This window comes from Nematolebias whitei, chromosome 23, assembly GCF_014905685.2.
Source record: "Nematolebias whitei isolate Nwh7 chromosome 23, NemWhi1, whole genome shotgun sequence".
Classification (NCBI taxonomy): domain Eukaryota; kingdom Metazoa; phylum Chordata; class Actinopteri; order Cyprinodontiformes; family Rivulidae; genus Nematolebias; species Nematolebias whitei.
This window is the reverse complement of record NC_056520.1, coordinates 13,357,324-13,381,082: the sequence shown is the minus strand read 5'-3', so window position 1 is coordinate 13,381,082 and position 23,759 is coordinate 13,357,324. Positions and strand designations below refer to the sequence as shown.

The 23,759-nt window shown below is 40.4% G+C and overlaps 2 protein-coding genes across 2 annotated transcripts in view; both read right to left on the bottom strand.

The window, feature by feature from the left end:
* Window positions 1–1,715: 1,715 nt before the first annotated feature.
* Window positions 1,716–12,232, bottom strand: bco1l (beta-carotene oxygenase 1, like). The gene is made up of 11 exons (XM_037696616.1): window positions 12,037–12,232; window positions 9,568–9,696; window positions 9,298–9,427; window positions 6,913–7,060; window positions 6,687–6,834; window positions 4,016–4,236; window positions 3,582–3,848; window positions 3,396–3,501; window positions 2,347–2,441; window positions 1,943–2,054; window positions 1,716–1,870 (listed from the first exon to the last, which is right to left on the bottom strand). The coding sequence occupies exons 1-11, from the start codon at window positions 12,098–12,100 to the stop codon at window positions 1,716–1,718; spliced, it is 1,575 nt and encodes a 524-aa protein (XP_037552544.1). The 5' UTR covers window positions 12,101–12,232.
* Window positions 12,233–23,368: 11,136 nt separating this feature from the next.
* Window positions 23,369–23,759, bottom strand: part of LOC119428915 (kalirin) — a 24,163-nt gene continuing 23,772 nt past the window's right edge. The window contains exon 14 of the mRNA XM_037696615.1: window positions 23,369–23,757. Coding sequence (XP_037552543.1) covers window positions 23,572–23,757 — 186 coding nt within the window. The 3' untranslated portion in view covers window positions 23,369–23,571. The remainder of the gene's footprint in view (window positions 23,758–23,759) is intronic.

Here is a 23,759-nt window from a genome sequence, read left to right as displayed (position 1 = left end):
TGGGGATCAGATCAAAACTTTCCCTCTAGTTTTTCAGCAGAAGGCAACGGGTCTTCTTGGCGGAGCTCTGTTGGTTTCTGGGAAATGTTGTCCTATGGGCGGCGATACAGTGTAGGTTTATTGAGAGAAAACTACAAAATGTCGGCGCCTGTCCAAAGTATTTTATTTTATTTTTTACTTTTTACTGTACAGTATCCAGTACAGTCCAAATCACGTGAGTAATATTAAAGTTGATAGTCGTGTACACATTTTTTTTCTCTCTTCAATCTTATTTAGAAAAATCACAAAAGAGCGAGTCTGCAAAAGTCAAACCAAGAAGTAGTGAGGGACTACTGTACTCGCTTTTTCACGCCTGCTCACAAGGAGTCTGTGGCTTTAAGTCGGATTCTACACATTTTCAATCAGTTTGAGGACGGTGCTTTGGGAAGGCCGTTCTACAAGCTTAATGTTAGTAATATATAATAATAATGTGTTATATATTGTCATCATTGTATGTTCCCATACAATGGTGAAATTGGCTCTCTGCATTTAACCCATCCACCCCCAGGTGGAGCAGTAGGCAGCTATTAGCACATATGGAGCAATTGGGGATAGGGTGTGCTGCTCAGAGACACCACAAGATGTGCAATGACTGGGGATCGAACGTAGGACTTTTGGGTCTCGAGTCGGCTGCCCTTCCTCCTCCCCATCTCAACACCTGTTACATTAGCATTGTCCAAGCATTCTTTAGGTTTCCCATTCAGTCATACTGCGACACATATACATTACACAGCTCGTTTAGCGTAAAAGTTACAAATGTTGTCTTTGGTGCCCGTTTGTTTTCAAATATATATATTGGTGTTTGTGAACACAACAGACGTCAACTTAAAACACTTTGTAGAACGGTGCTTTATGAAGTTCTGTCCATTTCTTTGCATTAAATGACTGGCAGTTCCACCACATTTAAAATAGCGGCGACAGCGACGTACGATTCAGCGATCAATGGGGCATCTACGTATTTATGTCGGTGGGTGTGCCTCACACTTTGGAAACCACTGGCCTAATCAATCCCATCAGAAACCAGTTCTGATGTGCTTTTGGGCTTATGCTCCTGTTGAAATGCCCGTCTCCAAATTTCTACCACATATGCTGATTTGCGATGAAGTTGAGTAACTTGGGAAGACCTTTATTGTTTCAGCAGCACAGCATGATGCTACCACCACCATGCTTGACTGATGTAGTGTTCATTGGTGTGAAAGCCTCACCTTGACAAGTTCAAACATCCTTCTTGCCACTGTGTCTAAACGGCTCAATTTTTTTAGTCTTGCGTTTTCAAAATATACACCAAGATTGATATTCGATATCAAACACAAATACACAAAATACTTCTTTATTATGGTATTTAGACGGTCAATAAAAGCAAACATCTATTCACAAAAGGGACTCAGTACTTGTCACAGTAGTTTCCTTCATGAATCTAAAACTGGTGGCTTTTCTCTAAATGAGCACATAACCTGAAAAACCATAACGTTGTTATTTATGTTCCAAAGACAGTTTCAGTCTTGTATCAGTCAAAAAAAAAAAGGCAAAATGAGTTTTTGTTGTTGCTCATCCAACAGGAAAATCTTTAACCAATGTGTTTTGAGATTGATGTCACCTTTTAACTTGTACGTAAAGGCACATCTTCAAAAATGGGGAAAATAACACTCAGTTTTCTCCAGCCTGAGTTCCAGTGGTCAGTCAGCAGCAGGGATGAAAAGCCCATGAAGGTCTATGTGGACCGGGGCCGGAATAGAGGCCCGGGCGATCTCCTGAAGGGTTTTGGCATTGAGGACAAGCAGGAAGGGAGTAATGTTGGGGTCTGAAGAAACAATAGATGATAGGATGACTCCTGGAAGAAGGAACAAAATAAAAAGTCAGAGAAGTCCTCTCAGTTTGTTAGTTAGTCAGGTGAACCTCTCACCATCGTCTTCCTCCTCTGCTCCTGGAAATGCAACGAACACCGGCTCTGAAGGGTAGCAGTTCTCTTGATGCCACTCGATGTGCGTCTTGGTAGCGATGTCTACTTTGGCGATCTGTTAGACACAAGTTTTTCAGTCCATGATGCATTTTGTGGATTACAGAGTCAGTTTGGTTCAATATAGAATCGACTGATTTATAGTCAAGTTCCTCTCAGGATAAAGTGCAGCAACCAGATGGGCTCTTAGAACGCTAATTCTGTCTGATTTTTATTTTAGTAGTTCAAAAGACACATCTGATTCATCTTCAATTGATAGTTATTGAAGATCATCACTCTCCCTGTACTTCATAGTTGCTGAAAAGGTTTTGCTAATTTATTGTCATTACTTGTTCTCTGACATGCTTCACCTTGTTGGGATGGGGCGACCACTCCAACCGGGAGCCGTAGAAGTATCTATACTTCTTGGTGTTGAAGTTGTAGTTAATCCCTGGCAACTCCAGACCTGTGGAGGAGTCAAACTCGGTTTTTGAAAATCAGATGGTTCTTTTTGTATTGCATGTCAAACAGCTTCATTTTTATATGCCTGTCGAAAGGCGCACGCATTATGGTTTACATGTATTTTTCCAAATCTTTGTACGTAAACATTCTTATGTCCTGCCCATAACTTCTGACCCACTCAAGATAATTTAACAAAACTTTATACACAAATGCATCATCACTAGACAGAGTGTTGCATACACTTTTTCATCACCTCAGCTTCAAGGTCAAGGTCACAAATCAAGGTCAGCCTTTATGCAAGGTCTTTGATGTTGAGGCTATTGCTATATAAGGCTGTATTAAATAAGTTGCTTTCGGCTGCTCCTTTCTTCAGGGGTCACCACAGCGAGCGAACTCCTATGAAAGATTTGCCCATTTGTTTTACTCCGGATGCCCTTCCTGATGCAAACTGGATTCGAACTCGCAACCTCAGGATTACAAGACCGCAGCACTGACCACCAAGCTACCACAGCCTCGCTATGGATGCTGTATTTCTGTGTAATATTTTGTGGATGGGTGTAGAATCTGCTGTGGAGGAGTGGTGACATAGAGCCCAGAGAAGGTGAGCCTGTGATCGAAAGGTTGCCGGTTCAACTCCCCATACAACATCAAAATGTGGGTGGGAAAGTTGACGCACCCGTACCTGCCTCCACCCTCATTTGCCCCACTCTGGGCCCCTGAGCAAGGCCCTCAACCTCCACCATCTGCTCCCCTGAGTGCCCTAGATGGCAGCTCTCTGCTCCACACAGAGGGCTGTGGTAGCTCGGTGGTCTGTGCTTACATCAGGAAGGGTATTCGGCGTAGACATTGGGAAGTCTTTGTGTGAGTTAGTTCGCCATGGCGACCCCTGAAATAAGCAGACGAAATAAGAAGTGTATAATGTGATGTATGCGATACTCTTGTTTTATAAAACACAAACCTTCAAAAAGTAGATCTGGCTGGCAGTAGATGGACCCGTCCTCCTGCATCACTGCCTGAGCTGTAGTGTCCGTTAAAGTGACAAGGTTAGTCCCTTTGGGAGACTCCTTGAGGATAACCAAGCAGTGATAGTGGAGTTAACAGTAATATATGTGTACTTTGATGGTATTTGTGGGTCTAAATGTACCTTCTGGACATTAAGCGGCAAGACGAATCTATGGCAAACCGGCGGAGCGAACTCCTTATTTGTCTCAATGAAGCTGCTGGTTTCTTGTTTTATGTTGTGGAGGTAGAACATGTCGTATAGGTTGCTGTCCTTGTAGGTGACGATGTCAAATACCACGTGCCCGTCTTCCTCATAAGCATTGATGTGGTGGAAAACTACCAAAGCGTCACCATAGAAACGGGTGGACACTGCTTTTCCTGTCTTTTTATTGATGATGTGAAACAGAGTCTGGAAAGAGAGACGACTCCATGTGATGATCATGGTCAGATTGATTACCATGTAAATAAAGTTGAACCTTACAGAATTCAAATATGAAGTGGGAGACTGATGACATAGAACCAGGTTCATGTTTTGTGCCTGCATAGTTGGTTATTGATACTGGTGGAAAAACTTACAATGTCGTTCTCGTCGAATGTGAGGCACTTCCCCCAGGTGATTCCTCTAAAATAGGCGGTTACGAGCTTGGCGACGTCCAGTTTGAACGGCTGCTCCACAAACACGATGTAGTTCTCAGTCATGCCGAAGCTGTGGAAGTAGCTTGGGAACAAAGTGGACCGGACAGGAATTGAACAGATCTGCTGTACCTTCCTCAGAGCCAGCTCTTTATGTCCTTTATCTGAAACAGACCATTTAATGTTGTGTTATCAACTCATCTCTTTAATGCTCGTACCCTGTTCACCAGCTGTAGGTTAGGCAGATTTGATTGTTGTAATTAACGAAACAGCGGTTTGGGTCTCTGGGTCGAGCTCCCTATCTATAGGGAGTACCGGTAAATGGTTTGCAAAATGACGTGTTGTCAAAGTAGCAGTAAGCAAGGATGCAGGTTTTCCCGACAGAGTATTGCAATGTACCATGGTGTTCAGGTAAAACCCTTATCTGCCAGTGTCTGATCAGAGTTTATGGTTCATAGTGGCCAAAGTGTTTTGGGAAATAGGATTATAAAAATGGAATGAATGTCACAGGTGACTGGGCTAACAGCTGGCATAGTGTCTTTTACAGTGTTGTAATTCAATTAATGTTATCTCACTTGAAATTAGATGCAGATATGACTCCTAGAACTCAAGTGTAATAAAGTCAGGCATTTACATTCAGCATAGCCAGTAAATCTATACCATGACTCCGGTTATCCTGCTTTGATAGTTTTAGATTCTCGGATGGCAATTCTAATTAGAGAAATTGCTTTTCCTGCAAAAATGCAGTGCTTATTGTGTGTAATCCCATTATTATTATTATTATTATTATTATTTTCATTCAGTCAACCTTTATTTATACAGGTTAATCCCATTGAGCCTCGGGGACTCATTTACAAGAGAGACCTATTGCAGAAGAACTTGCTGAAAAACGGCTGGAATTAGCTAAAAACATGCTGAAATGTAGCTGAAATGGAGGAACAAGCCTAGAAAGAACACATTTGCTGAAATAGAGCAGAAATTAGCAGAAAAATTAGGAAAGTATTTAAAAAAAAAAAGCTGAAATTAGCAACAAAATAAGCTGAAAAATAGCTGAAAGGTAGAAAGAAGTTTAAACTACCAGAAGGAAACAGAAAGGGCTGAAATGAGCTAAAATATGGAATTAGCTGAAAAAGTTCAAATTCGCATAAAAACAGCTAAATAGTTGCAGAAATAGCTGAAGCTAGCATTATTAAGCTGAAAGGAGAATAAGCTGAAATTAGCAGAAAGAAGTTAATTAGTCTGAAAGTAGCAGAACTGACCATGAAAAACTTGAATTGATGTGAAAACAGCTGAAATTAGCTAAAAACAAATGCTACCAAGATAACTGAAAAGTTAGAACAAGCTTAAATTATCAGAACACATTTGCCCAATTAGGCTGAAAGAAGCAGAAATGAGCACAAATACTTGGATATTATCTGAAAAAAGTTTAAATTAGCAACAATAACAAAAAATTGTATTATTTTTTATTAATTTTATTTTTTTTTAAGCTGAAATTAGCAACAGGTGAAAAGTAACTGAAGAAGCTGAAATTACAAACGAGAGTGGAGAGAGCATATGTTTGATAAATTAGGCTGAAAAAAATTTGAAATGAGTGTAAAAATGTGGAATTAACTTAAAAAGTTTAAATTAGCATGAAAACTGCTATAGTAGATGAAAAAGTAGAAAAAAAAAATGAAACTTGCAGAAATAAGTTAGAAGAAGCTCTAACATTTTGTGGTTAGCATAAATAATCTGAAAGGAGCACAAAATAGCTGAAAAAGCAGCTGAAATTAGTTGAAAACGTCTGAAAGAAAGTTTAAATTTGCACAAGGAAGCTGAAAGAAGCTGAAGCAGAACAAAATGTGAAAGGAGCAGTAAAAGGTTGTGAACACATCTAAAGATTTGAAGGATGTAAAATGAGCTCAAATCATTTTCTATGAGAAAAAAAAAATGGCAGAAAAGGCTAAATATTTCAAAAAGCTGACGTTGCACTGATACCAAAAGTCATAGGATTGTCCTGAAAGAGCTGAACGTTTTGATTTATGATTTGTTGAAACGGTTTGAAAACTGCTGGACGAGAATCGCGGCAAAAAAAATGTACAGAAGAAAAATGTATCACAATAGTGTGATTGCTTCATAAACATTCACACTATTAGATGCCCGAATCACCTCAACAACTTATTTCGATGAGGAGGAGCAGCATCTCCGAGTTTCCCTCAGTTGATGGAGCTCTTCTCTTTTTCTCCAAGGCTGAGCAAGGCCAGAAAGAAGCTCCTCTATTTTTAGGATATCTCTTTATTCAAGATAATTCAGTTTTATTATGACGTGCTTTTTGTTACTTGTTTCTAATGTAAAGTTTTTCACCATAAATGGCTAAATCTGGTCCATTTACATGATGTGCTCTTATTACAATTCCAGTCCTAATCCGTGTTTAAGAACATTTCTTTTAGAAAGAAATTTGTGTTCAAACCAGCATTTTTTTGGCAACGGCTTCCATTTTGCACAGCAACATTCTTTTTCTTCTGTTTTCATTTTTGTGGCTTCAAATGACGATCGCTCCTTGGCGACAACAAGAACGTGGTCGACAAACGGTTTCAGGAGGGCAACAGTGACAAAACGCATTAAAGCACAGTACCTGACGTATCTGCTGGAACTTTGAAGATGACATATTTCGGCCTGCCAAGACCAATAATAGCAGTGCCCATGTTGTAGGTGTTGCCCTCTTTGTCATAGTGAGGGTGAGCTGTTGCCAAGTTAAGAGCAATGTGGTTCCTGTAGTTCACCTGGAAATGAGCAGAAACGTTGCATGTCATTGTTCATTTACAGATCTTTCTACGTTCTGTGGTTTGACTTGAACGAACCCTGCCAACAGTTTCCAGAGTGTCCGGGTCTATCTGGTTGATGTAGTTCACCTCGGAGGAGGCGTAGTAGTCCTGACCGTAGCGGATTATGTTGATTAGGTTGTTGTCTGTAAAGTCAGGGATGATGTTGCGGAAGTGTGTCATCATCCTGGAGAGAAGTTTTAGGATATAACATTGGAATAATTCCGTTTTTCAGCAGGAATGAGCTAAATCTGTCACTAACTTGAAGCGTGTTTTAATGATTAGAAACAGATTTCTATTGGACTTAAATCAACTATTTGCAGGACCTGTGTCTAATATTGGTTTTCCATCGACACGGTTGTTTGAGCTTTTATTTTACCCATGTTTAATTAAATAATTAACAATGCTTGAATGAGATTTCTGCCACTGTTTTTTTTGTGTGTCAGAAGCTGAAACGTTTGGGAACCACTGCAGATATTTAATGAACCTTTTGATCTCTGAAGGCAACAAAATCTCCACGTCTTCAGAAGAACTCCGCTTGGTCTTGAGAACCTAGTTCTGACTCGGTCAACCCGAAACATATTTGAATGGATCAAAGTTCATGCTCACTAATCCTGGTTAAAAAAAAATCCAGCAAAGTTCAGTCAGGTCATCTGGGCGGTTTCTTTATTTCTTGTTGAGTTGTTTCGTCCGTCATCCAAAGGACTTCATCAGTCCGAGGAGCCACAACAAACTCAGTCCCATACGTGGCTTACTCACATAGTGGGCCAATTAGTTAGATGAAGCTTTTGTCCTTGGGTACTCATGTCCCAGGAGAAATTTGATAGTCAGCCCGTCTCCGAGGCCGTCGGGAGTCTGATTCAGATGAGCTTGATTGTTGTTTTTTCTTCAGGCAGACAGATTTTTTTCTTCAGCCTTGAGTCCATCTGGGCATTCTGGTTCCGAAAATGCCTAATTGTGGGATTCCATTCCACTGATCCATGCTATGAGTCTCCTTCAAGGTCGAACCCACCATGCTGACGAGTCACAGAAGCCGCAGGTGGTCTGCGATTCTCAATCGCCTCCACCTTACGGTCAAGCTCGTAGACCAGACGATTTAAAGTTCCCACAGCGAGGACCAGACCTTCACACTGACTCGGAAGCTTTTCCATGGCCGAAACTGCTGCCGATGTCTTTTTCAAAAGTCGATAAAACAGAGCCCCGCCGATGCCAAAAAGCAGAGTCCCTGCTATCATAAATCCAAATATGTAAATGTCTTCAACATCCTCCTGAGACAAGACTGTAATGCACATCAACTGCCACACTCCCCACAAATCCATGACGTACCCCACAGCGTGAGTCTCAGCTGGACACGCCGGTTCTCCAGGACCTTGTCGTTTTGATGAAAAAATCTTATCAATAGTGTTGAACGCCCACGATACCAAATCCATAATCTTCTTAATTTATGTTTGGGAGATGAGACCCAGGCGCTTCAGACAGACAGAGAGCAGAGCAGGAAGAAGGAAAAAAACGGGGGAGGAGAAACAGAAGCTGCCACCTCGATCAGAGCCTGGGAGGAAACAACAAAAAAAGAAAAAAAAAAATACTGTCCAGATGACCTGACTGAACATTGTTGGATTTTTTTTTACCTGGATTATTGCGCATGAACTTTGATGTTTTGAACCACTTTGGCTATGGCTGCCTCAGAGGACTCAGCAGGAGCGTGCGCTGCTTGTGGGACTGAGTTTGTTGTGGCTCCTTGGCCTGATGAAGTCCTTTGGATGAAGGGTGAAACGTCTCAACAACAAAAAAAAAAAAAGAAACTGTCCAGATGACCTGACTTGGATATTCAAATGGATTTAGACTAAAATTTTCATCTCCTGGATGTAGTTCCATGGATTCAATAGCTCAATTGCCGCTTCATGTTCTGCAAAATCATGTTAACCACCCATTGATTCAAATCAGGTGATTCGGACAAGGAAATGTCTGAAACATGCAAGATAGTGGCCCTAGAGAACCAGGACTGAACGCCCCTGGACTAAAACTATTAAATATTCTTTCATGTGGATGGTCTAAACAGATGTACACGGTTTAACACAAACCTACACGATTAGATACATATTTATCTGTAATAGCTGAACAATGACTTGCAACGGAGATCTGGGGAGTTTTGGGATGAAGTGAAGACCTACAGTATTAGCCTTGATGCAAAAACTGAACACCCGCATCCATAAATTACTAAAATGAATGTTTTTAAGGTGTGTACTGATACTAAAGTGGTTTTATTTCTACCTTTAATGTATGCAACACATCTGAACGCATTCATATGTTGCATGTTCTGAATTGTCTTTAACTTGGCTCTTTGTGTTTGACATGCACCTAGGCGTTCAGTTTTGACAAAAGGCTCGTATAAAATCTTTCTCCATGTTCTGAATGTACTGTCACCTGGCGAAGATGTTTTTGCAGGGATCCGGGTAAATCATGGTCCCAAACTCGGAGACGACGATCTTGTCTGCCTTGATGTTTCTCCTGTAGGTGTCGCTTTTCAGATATTTGCTTCTGTAAGTCACCTCGCCTGAAACAGCACGACATTTATCTCTTCACGCTGGAAAACAAAAGCTCACTGCCACATTTTAAAAGTTTTTTTTTTGTTGTTGTTTTATTTGGGATATGGTGATCTTTCAACTGCATGTTGACAGTTTATCTAAGTCTGACCGCCGCTGAAGGTGAAGCTGTGGATGAGCGACGAGCCATCGAACCAGTGGTTGTATGTGGAGTTGCCCAGAGAGAACAGGCCGGGTCCGTTTCTCAGCAGCGTGCCCTGCAGCCAGGAAGGGATTGATCCTGCAGGTCAAAGGTCAAACACGAAACCAGGTAATCTGTTTTCATTTAGAAAATATTCATCTCAAAGCAGAGATGAACGTTCTTCTTAATGACTCGTGTGTGTGGAACAGCCTCTGGGCGTCTTTGATCACAGTTTATTTAACTGCCTGATGCTTTTCGACTGTTTAGACCCGGGGTCTGCAACCTTTGGTCCCTCTGCAGGGGCTCACTCATAAAAACATAAAACGGAATTTCATTGGTTCTTATACCAACGACAAAAAAATGGCTAGTTTTAGCTGTTTTCTGCCATTTCGTTTGATAATTTGTCATTACAGGTCAGTGGCGATTTTAGCCCCTTTTTGAGGATGCTCAAGCAACGCTAAATTTTAACTTAGCACCCCTGAAAATTTTAGAAACAATCCTAAAGATTTTGTAAAGAAACTCAGTTCTCAAACCTGAGATTCACCAAACTATTGAATACATTTGGAATAAATATGAAATAAATGATGGCAGTTTTAAACGAGCCAATAAAGTCTATGATTTTTTTTTTCCTTTTTTTGCACGAGTCAGATCCTCAACGCCACCTGTCACTCAGTCCAGTAGGCTCGTCACCTGACCAGTCAGCGACCTCAGTTTGTCCCAAAGTGAAATGCCCCTTACTTGCAGGAGCTGTAGGGTGTGTGTGTGTGTGTGTGTGTTGAAAGAATGTGCCGATCAGCTCTGCGATATGCATCTTTAACACCTCACTTACCCTGGAGACAGTTCCCACCTGCCTGAAGACCGCCACCATCATCCCAGTCCCAAATAGCTCTGCAGTGACTGGTCTAAATGATGGTCTAAATCAGCCAGTGGCCCTCACCCTGATAGTCGCTAAATGCTTTGAAAAACTGGTCATGACTCACATCAAAACAACCATCAACATCAACGAGGACCCTCATCAGTATGCATACCGTGAGAACCGATCAACAGAGGATGCCATCTCCTCTGTGGTCCACACTGCGCTCAACCACCTGGAGCAGAAGGACTCCTACGTCCGTATGCTCTTTATGGACTTCACGTCTGCCTTCAACACCATGATCCCCAAACCCTGATGGACAAACTATTCACACTAGGACTAAGCCCCTCCATTTGCAACTGGGCACTAGACTTCTTAACAAACAGACCACAGTCTGTGAGGATCCACAACTTCTCCTCCACCATAACCCACAGCACTGGCTCTCCTCAGGGATGTGTGTTGAGCCCCCTCCTGTTTACTCTGCTCATGTGCAGCTACAGTAGCCTGGATGGGTAGCTGAGCTACCCATCCAGGCTGTCATATTGTAAAGTTTGCAGATGATACAGCATTGGTGGGATGCATCATAAACAACGATGAGTCCAGCTACAGGCAGGAGGTGGAACACCTGGAGAGCTGGTGCAAAGAGAATAACCTTCACATCAATGTGAAGAATACAAAGAAGATGATCTTGGACTTCAGAAGGAACAAACTCACCTACACCCCACTGAACACAGGAAGATCTTCAGTGGATGTGGTCTCCAGGTACAAGTACTTGGGTGTACACCTGAATGACAACCTCAGCTGGAGCAACAACACCACCAGCCTGACTTGAGGAACAGCTTCTACCCTGAAGCTGTTAGACTCGTGAATCTCTAACCAGAATAATCACTGTGAAAAATCACATCTTGTTGCTGCTGATCTGTTTCATGTTGCTGCTGATCTGTTTCATGTTGCTGTGTTCATGCGTGCTCATCTGCTCACACAGACTCATGTTCGTGCTGCTGTTTGACGTAATGTTTTTATGCTACGAGTGCTTAGTGTATATTTAGTTAATGTTTTTCTTAGTTCATATCTTAGATGTCATTACTGTTTTTTGTTTACGTTTTATTGTTGGATGTAACTGGGACCCTGTGTACATAATTTCGTTCCACCACGTGTTCCACATGTGGTGCGAATGACAAATAAATCTCTCTGACTCTGACATCATTTCTTTTATATGATTGTTGTTTGTACCTCGTGTGTGTTCATTGTTTAAATCAGGTCTCTGTTGTAAATGAGTCCTCGAGGCTCAATGAGACTAACCTGTATAAATAAAGGTTGAATGAAAAAAAGCCCCACAGAGCAGGTTGGACTGATTCCCGTTTCACTTTTATTTTGTGAATTGTTGTGCCTTTATTATAAACTGCTCTTCTTAAGTGTAAAACTTCTGTTTATCATCAACTGCTTTTAAGCTGCACTGTAGGGGGAAAAAAAAATCAGGCTTCATCAAATTAATTAAGAGTCGAGGCTCTTCAGGATCACACAAAAACAAGCTTGTTCAAGCTGCTCATGTTTAGTTTCCTCAGATTAATAATCCATAAACTCACCTTTCACTTGAGCTTTCACGGGTTCGGAAGTTTCTGATCCGTTCCTTGAAATAATAGCCTGCATGTTGACGTCCTGGTCTGCGAGACTTGTGCTTCTCGTGCGCACGTCTGCCGCAGAAAAGACAGAGTAACCACGAGCACGGCCTGCTTTATGCCCCTTCTCCCCGTCTCTGTGATCCACTTCTGGCGTTATTTTTTTTCATTTCATGTTATGTAATAGTGAAGCTGTGAACTCTGAGCAGCTTTTCACAATAAAACACTGCTGCATGTGTGCCAGACTCACATCAGAAAAAAAACAAAACACCATCACATTAATGAAACAGCAGCTTTGTAGTTTAGTTATTACAGTTTTAGGCGACTTCAGCTTAAATGTATTTAGCTGAAGGAATCTTTGAACCTAAATGTGAACGTGACGACGATAAGCATTTCAAATCTTATCTCTCTTATTGCTTATCTAAATTAGAAAAAAAGAAACTCCCTGCTGTAAAATGATGTCACCGGCCTTAAACCATTGCAAGATTTCACACCATTTATTGGCGCTCAGAGTATGTGCTGTGAATGACTCTCAGCTACTGCCACACCAAACTTTAGCTCAACATCTGTAAAACTGACTGAACTGTTGCCATTTTTTTGTGTTTTTTGTTTTAGATCAAGTTGGCTGTGGCGGCCATCTTGAATTGAGCTGGCTTCAAAGTCTACTGTATTTTTCGGACTATAAGGCACATTAAGTGAAACAAAACAGTCGGATAAGTCAAACTTTATTCAACTCATTCACAATAACCACATAAAATTGTTTCAAGGTCGGTAACCACAACCAGAATTAATACATACGGCAGACCTGATTACCGCATTTTTCGCCCTATATGTCACTTTTTTTGCATAATTTGCATGCCCTGCGACTTATACACCAAAGGGACTTATTTATGGATTTTTTTTCCATATTTATAAACAGATTTTTACTTAATTTTCTTACTGAAATATTGAACACTACAATTTTCAGCCGCTAGATGGTGCCAGAGTAGTATGGCATGCCGTTGTGTCATGTAATAGGTAACAATGGTTATTAATGACACAATCGGCTTGCCTTAGCCTGCCTCCTTCGTCCAGCTCGCTTGAAGCAACAGTCAAATCCGCTTCATTTCGCTGCTCCACCCCAGTGAAATGCAGCTAATTTGACCACTGAAGTGCATTGTTTTAAGTAAAAGTTCAACTGAGACACACCTTTGCTATAATGTCGCACAAACAAATAATTGTTTTAGGTATTTATCTTGTTAAATTTGCTCAGCGACTCGCCCCGTGCACGCGCTTACAGCCGCGTATCGGCTTTTGAAATGCAGCTGATTTGATTGTCAAAGTGCATTTATTAAGCAAAAGGTAGACTGAGACACACCTTTGCTTTAATTTCGAGCAAACCAGTAATTGTTTTTAAGTGTTAATCTTGTTAAATTCTTTTAAAAGTCCTCCCCCGCATGCCCCAGCGGCCGCCATTTTGCAGCCAATTGATTTTTGGCTCAACACCAGCCCATATTTTGAGTTGTCAGCGATGACGCATAATAGATGCGACGTATATGGCAAAGCGACATATTTATGGATTTTTCCACTTTATTAAACATATTTGGACTGATGCGACTTATAGGGCGAAGTGACGTTTACGGCGGAAAATACGGTATAAGGCTCACTGTTGGTTTTTGAGAAAATTTAAGGATTTAAAGTGCGCCTTATAGTCCGAAAAATACGGTAATCATTTTCAATGAAATCTGTTCAGACCTTTCAGTGATGGGCAATGGTGGGCTGTAGTTTCATTTGAATATGTCAGAAACATCAAATCTTAGAAGTTTACGCTTTTTATCATTTTTTCATGTACTATTTTTTTCTGTTACATAAGCCATAATTTGAAAAAGCAAACTTTTTTAGTGTTTTTGCCATATTGACATCTGATCTGTTTTGTCACGAAGTAAATGGATCCATTTAAAATTCATTCAGTGTTTTTAGGGTTAACGTCGTTTTTTTTTTTTTTTTGCACATTAGAATTTGTGTCCAAGTTTGAGCTCAGCTTGTTTATTTGGTGAAATCAGTTAATTCCTTTACAGCTGCCTCTTATCAGTCTCCACGTCAGGTTTTACACTAATAAAGATCTTGCCAAGAAACTTACTCAACATGAAATTTGAAACAACTTTTACTTACTATTTCACAGTGCAGGAAATGTTACGTTTATGAATGTTTTTTTTATTTTCTAATGGAGCAATTGTTGCACTTTGACAGCACAGAGCTTATGACCCACTTGAGCTTTAGTTTTTTTGTTTTTTTTTAATATTGCATAATGGCACACTTTGCTCCTGAGCCCAAACTGAACACTTGACATCTGCTGATACTTGACATCTGCTGATTCAAGCTGATAAACAATTCATGCTCCATCTCAGATGGAAAGGCCTGTTGAAGATCTTTAAAGTCTTTATGCAACAACAACAAAGGTTAAATCATGTCATCTGGACCAGTTTCTTTAAGGGAGAAACGTTTCGTCTTCCATCCAAAAGACTTCATCAGTCTATAGCCTGCCAACCATCTGTCCCATGAATACCGTATTTTCCGGTCTATAAGTTGCACCTTTTTGCCTGATTAGCATACCCTGTGACTTATACGCCCAAGTGACTTATTTATGTTTTTATTCCCGTATTTATAAACCAATTTTTGACTGAGATATGACCATTTTTATTCATTCTGACATGGAAAATATTGAACACTACAATTTTCAGCCTCTAGATGGCACTCGATTAGAATGGCATGCCGTTGTGTCATGTAATAGGTAAAAGTGACTATTAATGACACAGTCGGCTTGCAGGGCCAGCGCTCCCTGTTTAAAAAAAAAAAGAAATTAGAACCTTTTATTAACAACATATAAACACAGAACACCGCTGCGGCTGAGGCTGCCAGCTCTCGTTTAGTTTTTTTTTTTTTTGCGACCTGTCAATCAATCCAGTAGGCGTGTCAGCAAATGACCAATCGGCGACCTCAATTTGTCCCAAAGGTAAATGCCTCTTGTCTGCGGAGCAGGTTGCAGCCGCTCAGGATGGACGCTCAAGTATGAAGTCTCAACCCTCTGCGGACAGTGCGCACAGTTTCCGCACGGCTGACAGGACGCGCGAGTACACTGGAGCCTTAAGGGAGAGTCCAGCTACCCTGCGGAGGAAACACATTTTGATCTCACTTGTATGTATAATACCTCACGTTTCTCATGGGGGAGAGGAAAAATAAAAAACCCCCCCCCCCCCCCCCACTCCACACACACACACACACACACACACACACTCCAAAGGACATCTGTGGCCTTATCAGAACCATGATGCTGATAGACACTGTACCATCTTATCAGAACTTTGGAACTCTGGAGTGTTTATGCACAACTCACCGCCTTTGTCGACCTCTATGCATAATGATGATGTCATTGTATATTTCTGTTTTATGTTGCGAGGTCTTTTTTTGCATCTTTTACACACCAACATTTTTCAGTCAGGTCATCTGGACAGTTTATTTTTTTAAAAGAAACTGTCCAGATGACCTGACTGAAAAATGTTGGATTGTACACCTGGATTATTGAGCATGGACTTTGTTGTTTTCAACCAGTTTGACAAGACTGTCAACAAGGAAGAGGGCTAGCAATGGTACCAAAGAGACCATCTTATCACAAGCAGTACTGGTTTGTTCCACTTTGGAGTAAGCTGTTGGGGGAAGAATCAGTTTTGTTGTGTGTTTCCTTGACTGATGAAGCCTTCCGGACCGAAGGCAAAACGTTTCAGCACACACACAAAAAAAGAAACTGTCCAGATGACATGACTGAAAAATGTTGGATTGTATACCTGGATTATTGAGCATGGACTTTGTTGATCTTTTACACTGTTTCCCAGCCAGGACATGATGCAAGACATGATTTTTTTTAGCTTCCTCCACCCTCGTGTTCTCTTTTTCTCCTCTGCCTGTATGTTGTATGTAACAGGTCTCTCTTGTAAATGAGTCTTCGAGGCTCAGTGGGAACTAACCTGTATAAATAAAGGTCTAATAATGATAATAATAATAATATCTAATTTTTGTTACCATAGGTGAGGAACATAGACTGACTGGTAGAGCTTTACCTTACAACTCAGCTCCCTCTTCACCACAACGGACCGGCACAGAGTCCGCAATACAGCAGTAGCTTCACCAATCTGTCTGTCAATTCCATGCCCCATTCTTCACATGAACTAAACCTCAAGATACTTGAACTCCTTCACTTGAGGCGAAACCTCACTCCCAACCCATAGAGTGTAATCCACCCTTTTCCAACCGAGTACCACTTTTATTTATTTTTTAAATCCGTTAAGACATTTCCAAAGACTATCCCCAGCTATTATTAAAAACAAAGTCTTACAGTCAGAAAACAGTAAAAAAAAAAAAAAAAAAAAAGTTGACAATCTGAGGTATCGGGACTCAAACTGACCACAGACAGACTGTTTGGATGAAAAATGAAGTTTATTACAAACAACGACAGAGAGCTGTTAGCAGTCAGTTAGCAGCTGTTAGTTCTGTACAAATAACACTGTTTGATCGGTTAATTGGATTTGCCAGGTGGCAACAAGGCGAGGTCTCAAAGAGCACCCATTGCCTTCTGTAGTGCACCGTCTGCAACTCGAAACTTTAATGCACGACCTTTATATCCTAACAGTGCCCAGTGCACAACTTCAGGCTTTTTGTAGTGTGCTATCTTCTTCCTAAAACAAGGTGAGTGCACTACCTTCCACTCATCCCTTGCCAGTGCACTGTTTTCCTCGTTAAACCTTTAATAATGTGCAACTTTATTAGTAAAACCATTTGTAGTGCCCTTTGTCCAGCCATTAACTCTTCAAAGTGCACAGCATTCCACCTTAAACTCTTCATAGTGCACCAAGTTCCACTTTAAAGTATACATAGTGCACCGCCTTCCTCCTGTCAGAGTGCACTGCTGCCATCTTGTGCCTTTCATAGTGCTCCACAACACCTTTCACCTTTTTGTGCACTCCGAGTTCAGCTAGATTATAAACTTCTCTTGGTTTTCCGCTTCTTTATTTGCATCGACAGTCACATAAAAACACAAAGTCATTCTATATTTTTAGAACAGGCGGAAAAAGGAGGCGTCCATCTTTAGCTTCTGGGCCCCGTTAAATGCAGAGTTCAGGTTTTGTGGGATCGGAAATGTTTGAACGGGAATTTTTAATTCCTTGGTTTTTATTGTCTTTGAGAAGTTTGCTTCGTTTGTCAAACAGCGTTGCGTTTTGTTTTCACCTCCGGCCTCGGCTGACATAAAACTGGTCATTACAACAGCTACCACAGGACTTGAACTCAGCATTAAACTACATTTAAGTGCAAAAATAACACAACAGCATCAACCATTTGCATAAAAACGTGTTTTTAATGGGATTATTTTCTACATTTTTGATCGTTTGAATTCAGTTTTTTTTTAAAAAGACGCCTTTTCTGCTGATTGTGATCTTTTAACAAGTTTTGAAGGTAAATATGATAAATTTATACTTTTAGTTTATATGAAATTAATGCTGATTTGAAGGTAGCTGTCGGTAGAGTTTGATTTTACCAGTCTGATATTTTTCAGTTTCTTCTTTCAATCGCTTTTTTTTTTTTTTTAAGCGTTTCCAGCAGACATGAAGAAACGACAAAGCACGAGTACTCCCAGGCTTTGTTGGTAAAAACTATAATGTTATAAAAGTTTTGTTCCAGCTGCTCGAATGTGATAAACCTGCAGACTGATGTTGATCCTTTCCCTTTTAGAAGCTGTCAGTGGGACTCATTTTTAAAGGAGAGGTGTCTGAGTCTATCTTGACGCCGTGTTTACATTCAGTAAAAGTTTCTTACTCTGATGAACTCTTAATAGTGTGAATGTTTATGAAGCGTTCACACTGTTGTGATCCATTTTTCTTCTGTACGTATTTCAGCATCTTTCTCGTTTCATCATTTTTGTGCCATTTCAACAAATCTTATATCAACACGTTCAGCTCTTTCAGGACAATCCTGCTATGACTTTTGGTGTTGGTGAAACTTTAGCTTTTTGAAACATTTAGCCTTTTTTTCCCCCCTCATAGAAAATGAACTGAGCTCATTTTACATCCTTCAAGTCTTTAGATCCGTTTATAGCTTTTTATTGCTCCTTTCACATTTTGTTCTTGTTCAGCTTCTTTCAGCTGTCTTGTGCAAATTTTAACTTTTTTCCAGCTACTTTCAGCTCATTTCAGCAGTTTTTCTTTTCAGCTGTTTTGAGCTCCTTTCTGATTCTTTCTGCTAACTACAACTAACTTTTTGTGCTGCTTCGACCTTCTTTCTGCTCCTTTCAGCTTATTTATGCAAGTTTAAGCCTTTTCTGTTATTTTAGCTACAGTTGTCTTATGCTAATTTTATCTTTTTCAGCAAATTCCACATTCTTATTTGCACTCATTTCAACTTTTTCAGCCCAATTCAGCAAAAATGTGCGCTCTCTATCTCCTCCTGGTAAATTTTTTTTTGTTGTTGTTGCTTATTTCCGCTTTTTTTTCATAAAATGTCTATTTCTTTGTGCTCATTTTTGCTTCTTTCAGCCTGATTGTGCAAACGTGTTCTTTCTACTTTCTTCTGCAAATGTAAGCTTGTTGCACCTTTTCAGATACCTTTTTAGCTAATTTCAGATATATTCAAGTTTTCTGTGCTCATTTCAGCTACAGTCAGCCAAATTAACTACTTTATGCTAATTTCAGCTTGTTATGCACCTTTCAGCTTTTATCTGCTATTTTCAGCTTTTTCTGCTCTTTAAGTTACTATTTTGATGCTAACTTTAGCTTTTTCAGCTAATTCCACATTTCTTTAGTTCATTTCAGTTCTCTCCACTTCCTGCTGGTAACTTAAGCTTCCTTCTGCCCTTTCAGCTACTTTTCAGCTATTTCTAGCTAATTTCAGCCCTTTTTTTTACCTTATTTCCCAACTTTTTGTGATCATTTCAGCTTATTTAAACCTAATTCAGCAAATGTGTGCTCTTTCTGCTTTCTTCTGCTAATTTAGGCTTGTTCTTCTATTTCAGCTACATTTCAGCATGTTTTTAGATAATTTCAGCTTTTTTTTCAGCAATAAGCATCAACACTGCATTTCCACAGGAAATACAATTTCCTCTAGTTGTGATTTGTTTCAGAGGAAAATCAAAAGGTTAGCTTCTGTTCTTTTAATGTTTTTGCATTAAATGTAATCAGTCTCGCCTTTTAAAGTTCTTGCTTTCTATTTGGAAAAGGTTTAAAATATGATTTTTGGCTCTACAGCTAAATCTTTAATTCATGAGTTTGCTGAAAAAAAAGTTTAAATGTTGTCAGCCTTAAATCTTCCATTAACTTTGCTTTTGAACTGTTGCAGAAGACGAGGCTAAAACTGGAAATTGGACATTTCTGTAATTTAATGCTAGTTACTGCGACAGGCCGCTAACTCTATGCCTGTTTTTTTGTGTGTTGTTTGCTTCTATCTTGTGGGTTTATTGTTTTTAACTCTGTACAGCACTTTGAGCTGCTTTTAGTATGAAGGGTGCTTTATAAATAAAATTGATTGATTGATTGCTCCTCCCATTTTTGATGCAGTTTTATTCTCTTTTGAATTATTTCCTGCCTCAAATATTCTCTGTATGGACATAAAATGATAGCAACACCATAACCTTAAATATAAACAGTATTACGTTTCAGAATAGAGTTCAAATCTTGCTTCTAACCTACAAAGCCCTCAACAACCTAGGTCCATCTTATATTAAAGAGCTTATTGTTCCATATTTTCGTAACAGAGCACTTTGCTCTGAGACTGCAGGCTTACTTGTGGTTCCTAGAGTTTCCAAAAGCAGAGTGGGAGGAAGATAATTCAATTATCAGGCTCCTCTCTTGTGGAACCAACTTCCAGTTTCTGTCCATGAGGCTGACACATTGTCCAGTTTAAGACTGGGCTTAAGACTTTCCTTTTTGATAAATCCTATAGTTAGGGTTGACTTGTTATGCTGCTATAGGCTTAGACTACTAGAGGACAAATTGACCTAATTTCTTAAAATTAATTGTTAAAATTGAATCGTTTTCATTTGAGACTATTTCTATCTTAAAATGTGATTCTTGACCTGCCATTGTGTATCTGTTCCTACAAACCCTGGCGGTCGAAGCAGATGGCTGATTATTCTGGTTCTGCTAAAGGTTCCTTCCTCATGAGGGAGTTTTTCCTTTCCACTGTCGCCTTCATGCTTGCTCAGGATGAGAGTCTGTGATGAAGTTAAACTCAAAGCAGTCTGCTCCTCATTTAAATAACATTAGTAACTTACTTTATATGAACGTTCTTGCTCAGTGCCCTGAGACGACTTCTGTTGTGACTTGGTGCTATAGAAATAAACTGAACTGAATTAAATTTCAGTTCAGTTAAGTCATAATTCAAGGCCTTAGAATACCAGAAGTAGTCCTGAATGAGCTGAAACTGACAACTATTTTAGGTGTATTTGAGAATAGGCTGAATTGTAAGGACAGTAGAAACATTTACATGCGAACGCCGCGTTCAGATAGACTTGAAATAAACAAACCCGTCCATTAACATCAATCCTTCCACCGTAAAATCCCTAACAGTGTGCTGTGTGTCTTCTAAAGCCTTCATAGTGCACCGTTGTCTGAACTGACCGCCCTGCAGTGCACCTGACAGGCTGCAGAGCTCCTTAAGGACTGGGGTGTTGTCTGAGAATGGCACCAGAGGAACCGAGAGGCGGGGACAGAGAGGTAGAGAAAGAGACGGGTAGAGAGAGAGAGAGATGGGCAGAGAGGCGTGTGGAGGGTTACTGCTTCTGTTTGGATGGAAACCGAAGACAAATGTGGGACAGATGGTTCCACTTCCACAGCTTGTGGAGGAGCGGTTGTGGACGTCTGGTCTATATACAGAAAGAAGAGGATGCATAATCAGAATATCCAACCTAATCAAAGCCGGGGCTGCCGTGCCGGATCCTCCATTGCTGCCGGTTGCCATGGTAACAGCGGTGGGGGAGACCGAGTGATGGAAGAAAAGGGTGGGGAGGCAGCGGCAGCTCTGGTTCACTAAACACCCCCCCCCCCCCCCCCAGCCCAAAACAAGCAAATAATTTAAAAATAAAATAAAAAGGGCGTCACCGCAAACACGGGTCACCATGGCTACGCTACACCAGGACACCACACCTGTCCGTGGAAAACACACACACACAGGACAGTGTCACAATCACACACACACACACATTCTCTCTCCTTCACACACACACAAATATTAATATGACAGTTCCTCTCATTTCTTCACTACTGAAGTGAAAACCAGAATCTAGTCTTTGTCTTCATCGTAGCAGTGGTGTGTGCACGGAGTGTGCACGTGTGCGTCCTCAGTCTTTACACACACCCGAGGCTTAGTTCTGATTGGCCAATGGGTCTACACACCTCTTCCCTTTAGGAGGCTTTTATTTTTTTTAACAACTGTCTCTGGTTGCTAGGCAACGGCAGCTTCCTACAGGCCCACTCAGTTGGGACCGGAGCGTGGTTACGCTTGCGATGACGTCATGTGACCTCCCTCCACCGATCTGAGAAGGGCGGTCTGTGAAGTCGTCGTGTTGTGTGATTGGCCGCGTTGAAGTCGAACGGCAGCATCTGATTGGACGAGGCGAGGGCAGAGGAGTGCTGCTTTGTTTTTTGCAAAAGTTTTGAAGCACCAGGAAGGAGGAAGGGGTTTAACAGTACCTGCTGCTGGGAGTGTGTGTGTGTGTGTTTGTGTTTGGAAACATTCTGTCATTAATGTGAAGCTTGAAGGATGGAGATATTGACCTGTTCGGGTCCAAACTGAACCACGTCTTATGGTCCTGTTCGGTTAAAACTCGTTCCAAGATAAACATTAACGATGTTCCTATGGTGGCTCAGAAGGGACAAACCAAACCTTAGATCTAGAGTAAACATTGTATTTTGCAGTCAGTTTTACAGCAATAACTAATTAAACGTAATGTGACAAATATTTTAACTTTACATCTTCTTGCTTTATAAATCTGCTCTATCGTGTATGGCAGTGAAATGGACATTTTGGGCAAATAATGAAACAAACACTATTATTGACACGTCATCAATATCAACTGATAAAATGCTGTAAAATAAACTACAGGCTTCAGACCTGATTATATTGATCCTGGTTTACACTTTGTTAAAGTTGGATGATATTTAAAGTTTTATGCAAAATGTATAAAATTCACATTTAAGATGAAATTCGTGTTTTTCCAGCTGACTCTAACTTTGGTCCATCACAACACGAGTATAAACATGACCGCAATCCACCTGAAGAGGAGGTTTCATTCTTCATATATCTCCACTGATGATCAGTTATCGATCAAAACTGATCTCATCCTGACCAGCACTTGTTACTAGCCTGAGTGGATTTTTTTCCCGCATCAAATTGTTTCTTATAGATTACAGTGGTTCCCAACAATGTTCCTTGAGGAACACCATCCTGCATGTTTTATTTGTTTCTCTGCTTCAACACACCTGATTCACTGATTTACTTACTTCATGTTCTGCAGAAGCCTGCAAATCACCCATTCATTTAAATCAGGCGTGTCTTAGCAGGAAACCACTAAAACATGCAGAATGGTGTTCCTCAAGGACCAGGGTTGGGAACCCCTGGGTTAGTAAACAATTGACTCAAATATTTTTCTTTTACATATAAAAAATAATGCACTGTTTATGGTTAACGCTGTATTAATATAAAAAAAAGCTTAATCAATATTCGTTTTTATCAAAATAGGCCCAGAAGTGTTCAAACAAAAACATCCGAAAGTATGGAAAGCCATTATGGTCGTTATTATTAATATTTTTTGTTGTATTTTTTACAAATAAGTACTTATTAGTTAACAAATGGAAGCTTATTCATGACTTCTTGCCACAACATTTGCAGCAGATGAGCTCAGCTGAATTGAAGCTGCAAATATTCAATCACTTGTTTTAGAGACGCACGATATTATCGGTATCGGCCAAACAAATTTTAACGTATCGGATGTCGGCCAAAAATCCAATATTGCGCATCTCTAATTTGTTTTATAAAATCGCCTTTTTGTGACTGATCTGTGAAAAACATCGTGATTTCCTACAACACTTTAATGCCACTCCAAAATAACTAAGGCACACGTTAGTTTGATTAAATAAATAAATAAAAATAAAGCAAGCGTTTCAGTTTGTTAACCTGCATTTTCATGCAGGAAATATCGTTTAACTGTAAAACTTAGTCCTGAATAAGGAGTAAAATCAAAGAAACCTTTGGAATCTCAATGCTGAATGATTCTGAGTGGGTTTTTAATGGTTTGACAGCATTTTAGACTATAAATAAAAAAGATTTGATGGTAAACAGGACCACGGTGTAGAACAGGTCGACATCACCATATTTATGATCCCCGCTAAGTTTCTCGTGTTTGTGACCCTGTTAGTTTGTAGTACTGAAGTGTGTGTGATTGTAAACCAGATTGTGGCGCTGCATTCAGTCTCTGTGTGTGTGTCAGTGTGTTTTGAGCACGCTCCGTGGCACCCATCCCTCGGCAGCAGGCGACTCGCTGTGGGCGGGTCGGTAAACCAGACACTGACCCTGCTGGTTGGATGACAAAATCTGGACTTTTTCTCCTCGGAACACCGAGATCTCATCTTCCCGGACAGCCACAAAATCCTGCAGCACCAAAACCAGCTCCT

Coding starts and splice junctions, on each gene's coding strand:
- bco1l (XM_037696616.1), bottom strand. CDS start 12,100: ATGCAGGCTATTATTTCAAGGAACGGATCAGAAACTTCCGAACCCGTG. Junction 9,697..12,036: donor CGTGAAAGCTCAAGTGAAAG/GTGAGTTTATGG, acceptor TTTGACCTGCAG/GATCAATCCCTTCCTGGCTG. Junction 1,871..1,942: donor AGCAGAGGAGGAAGACGATG/GTGAGAGGTTCA, acceptor TCCTTCTTCCAG/GAGTCATCCTATCATCTATT.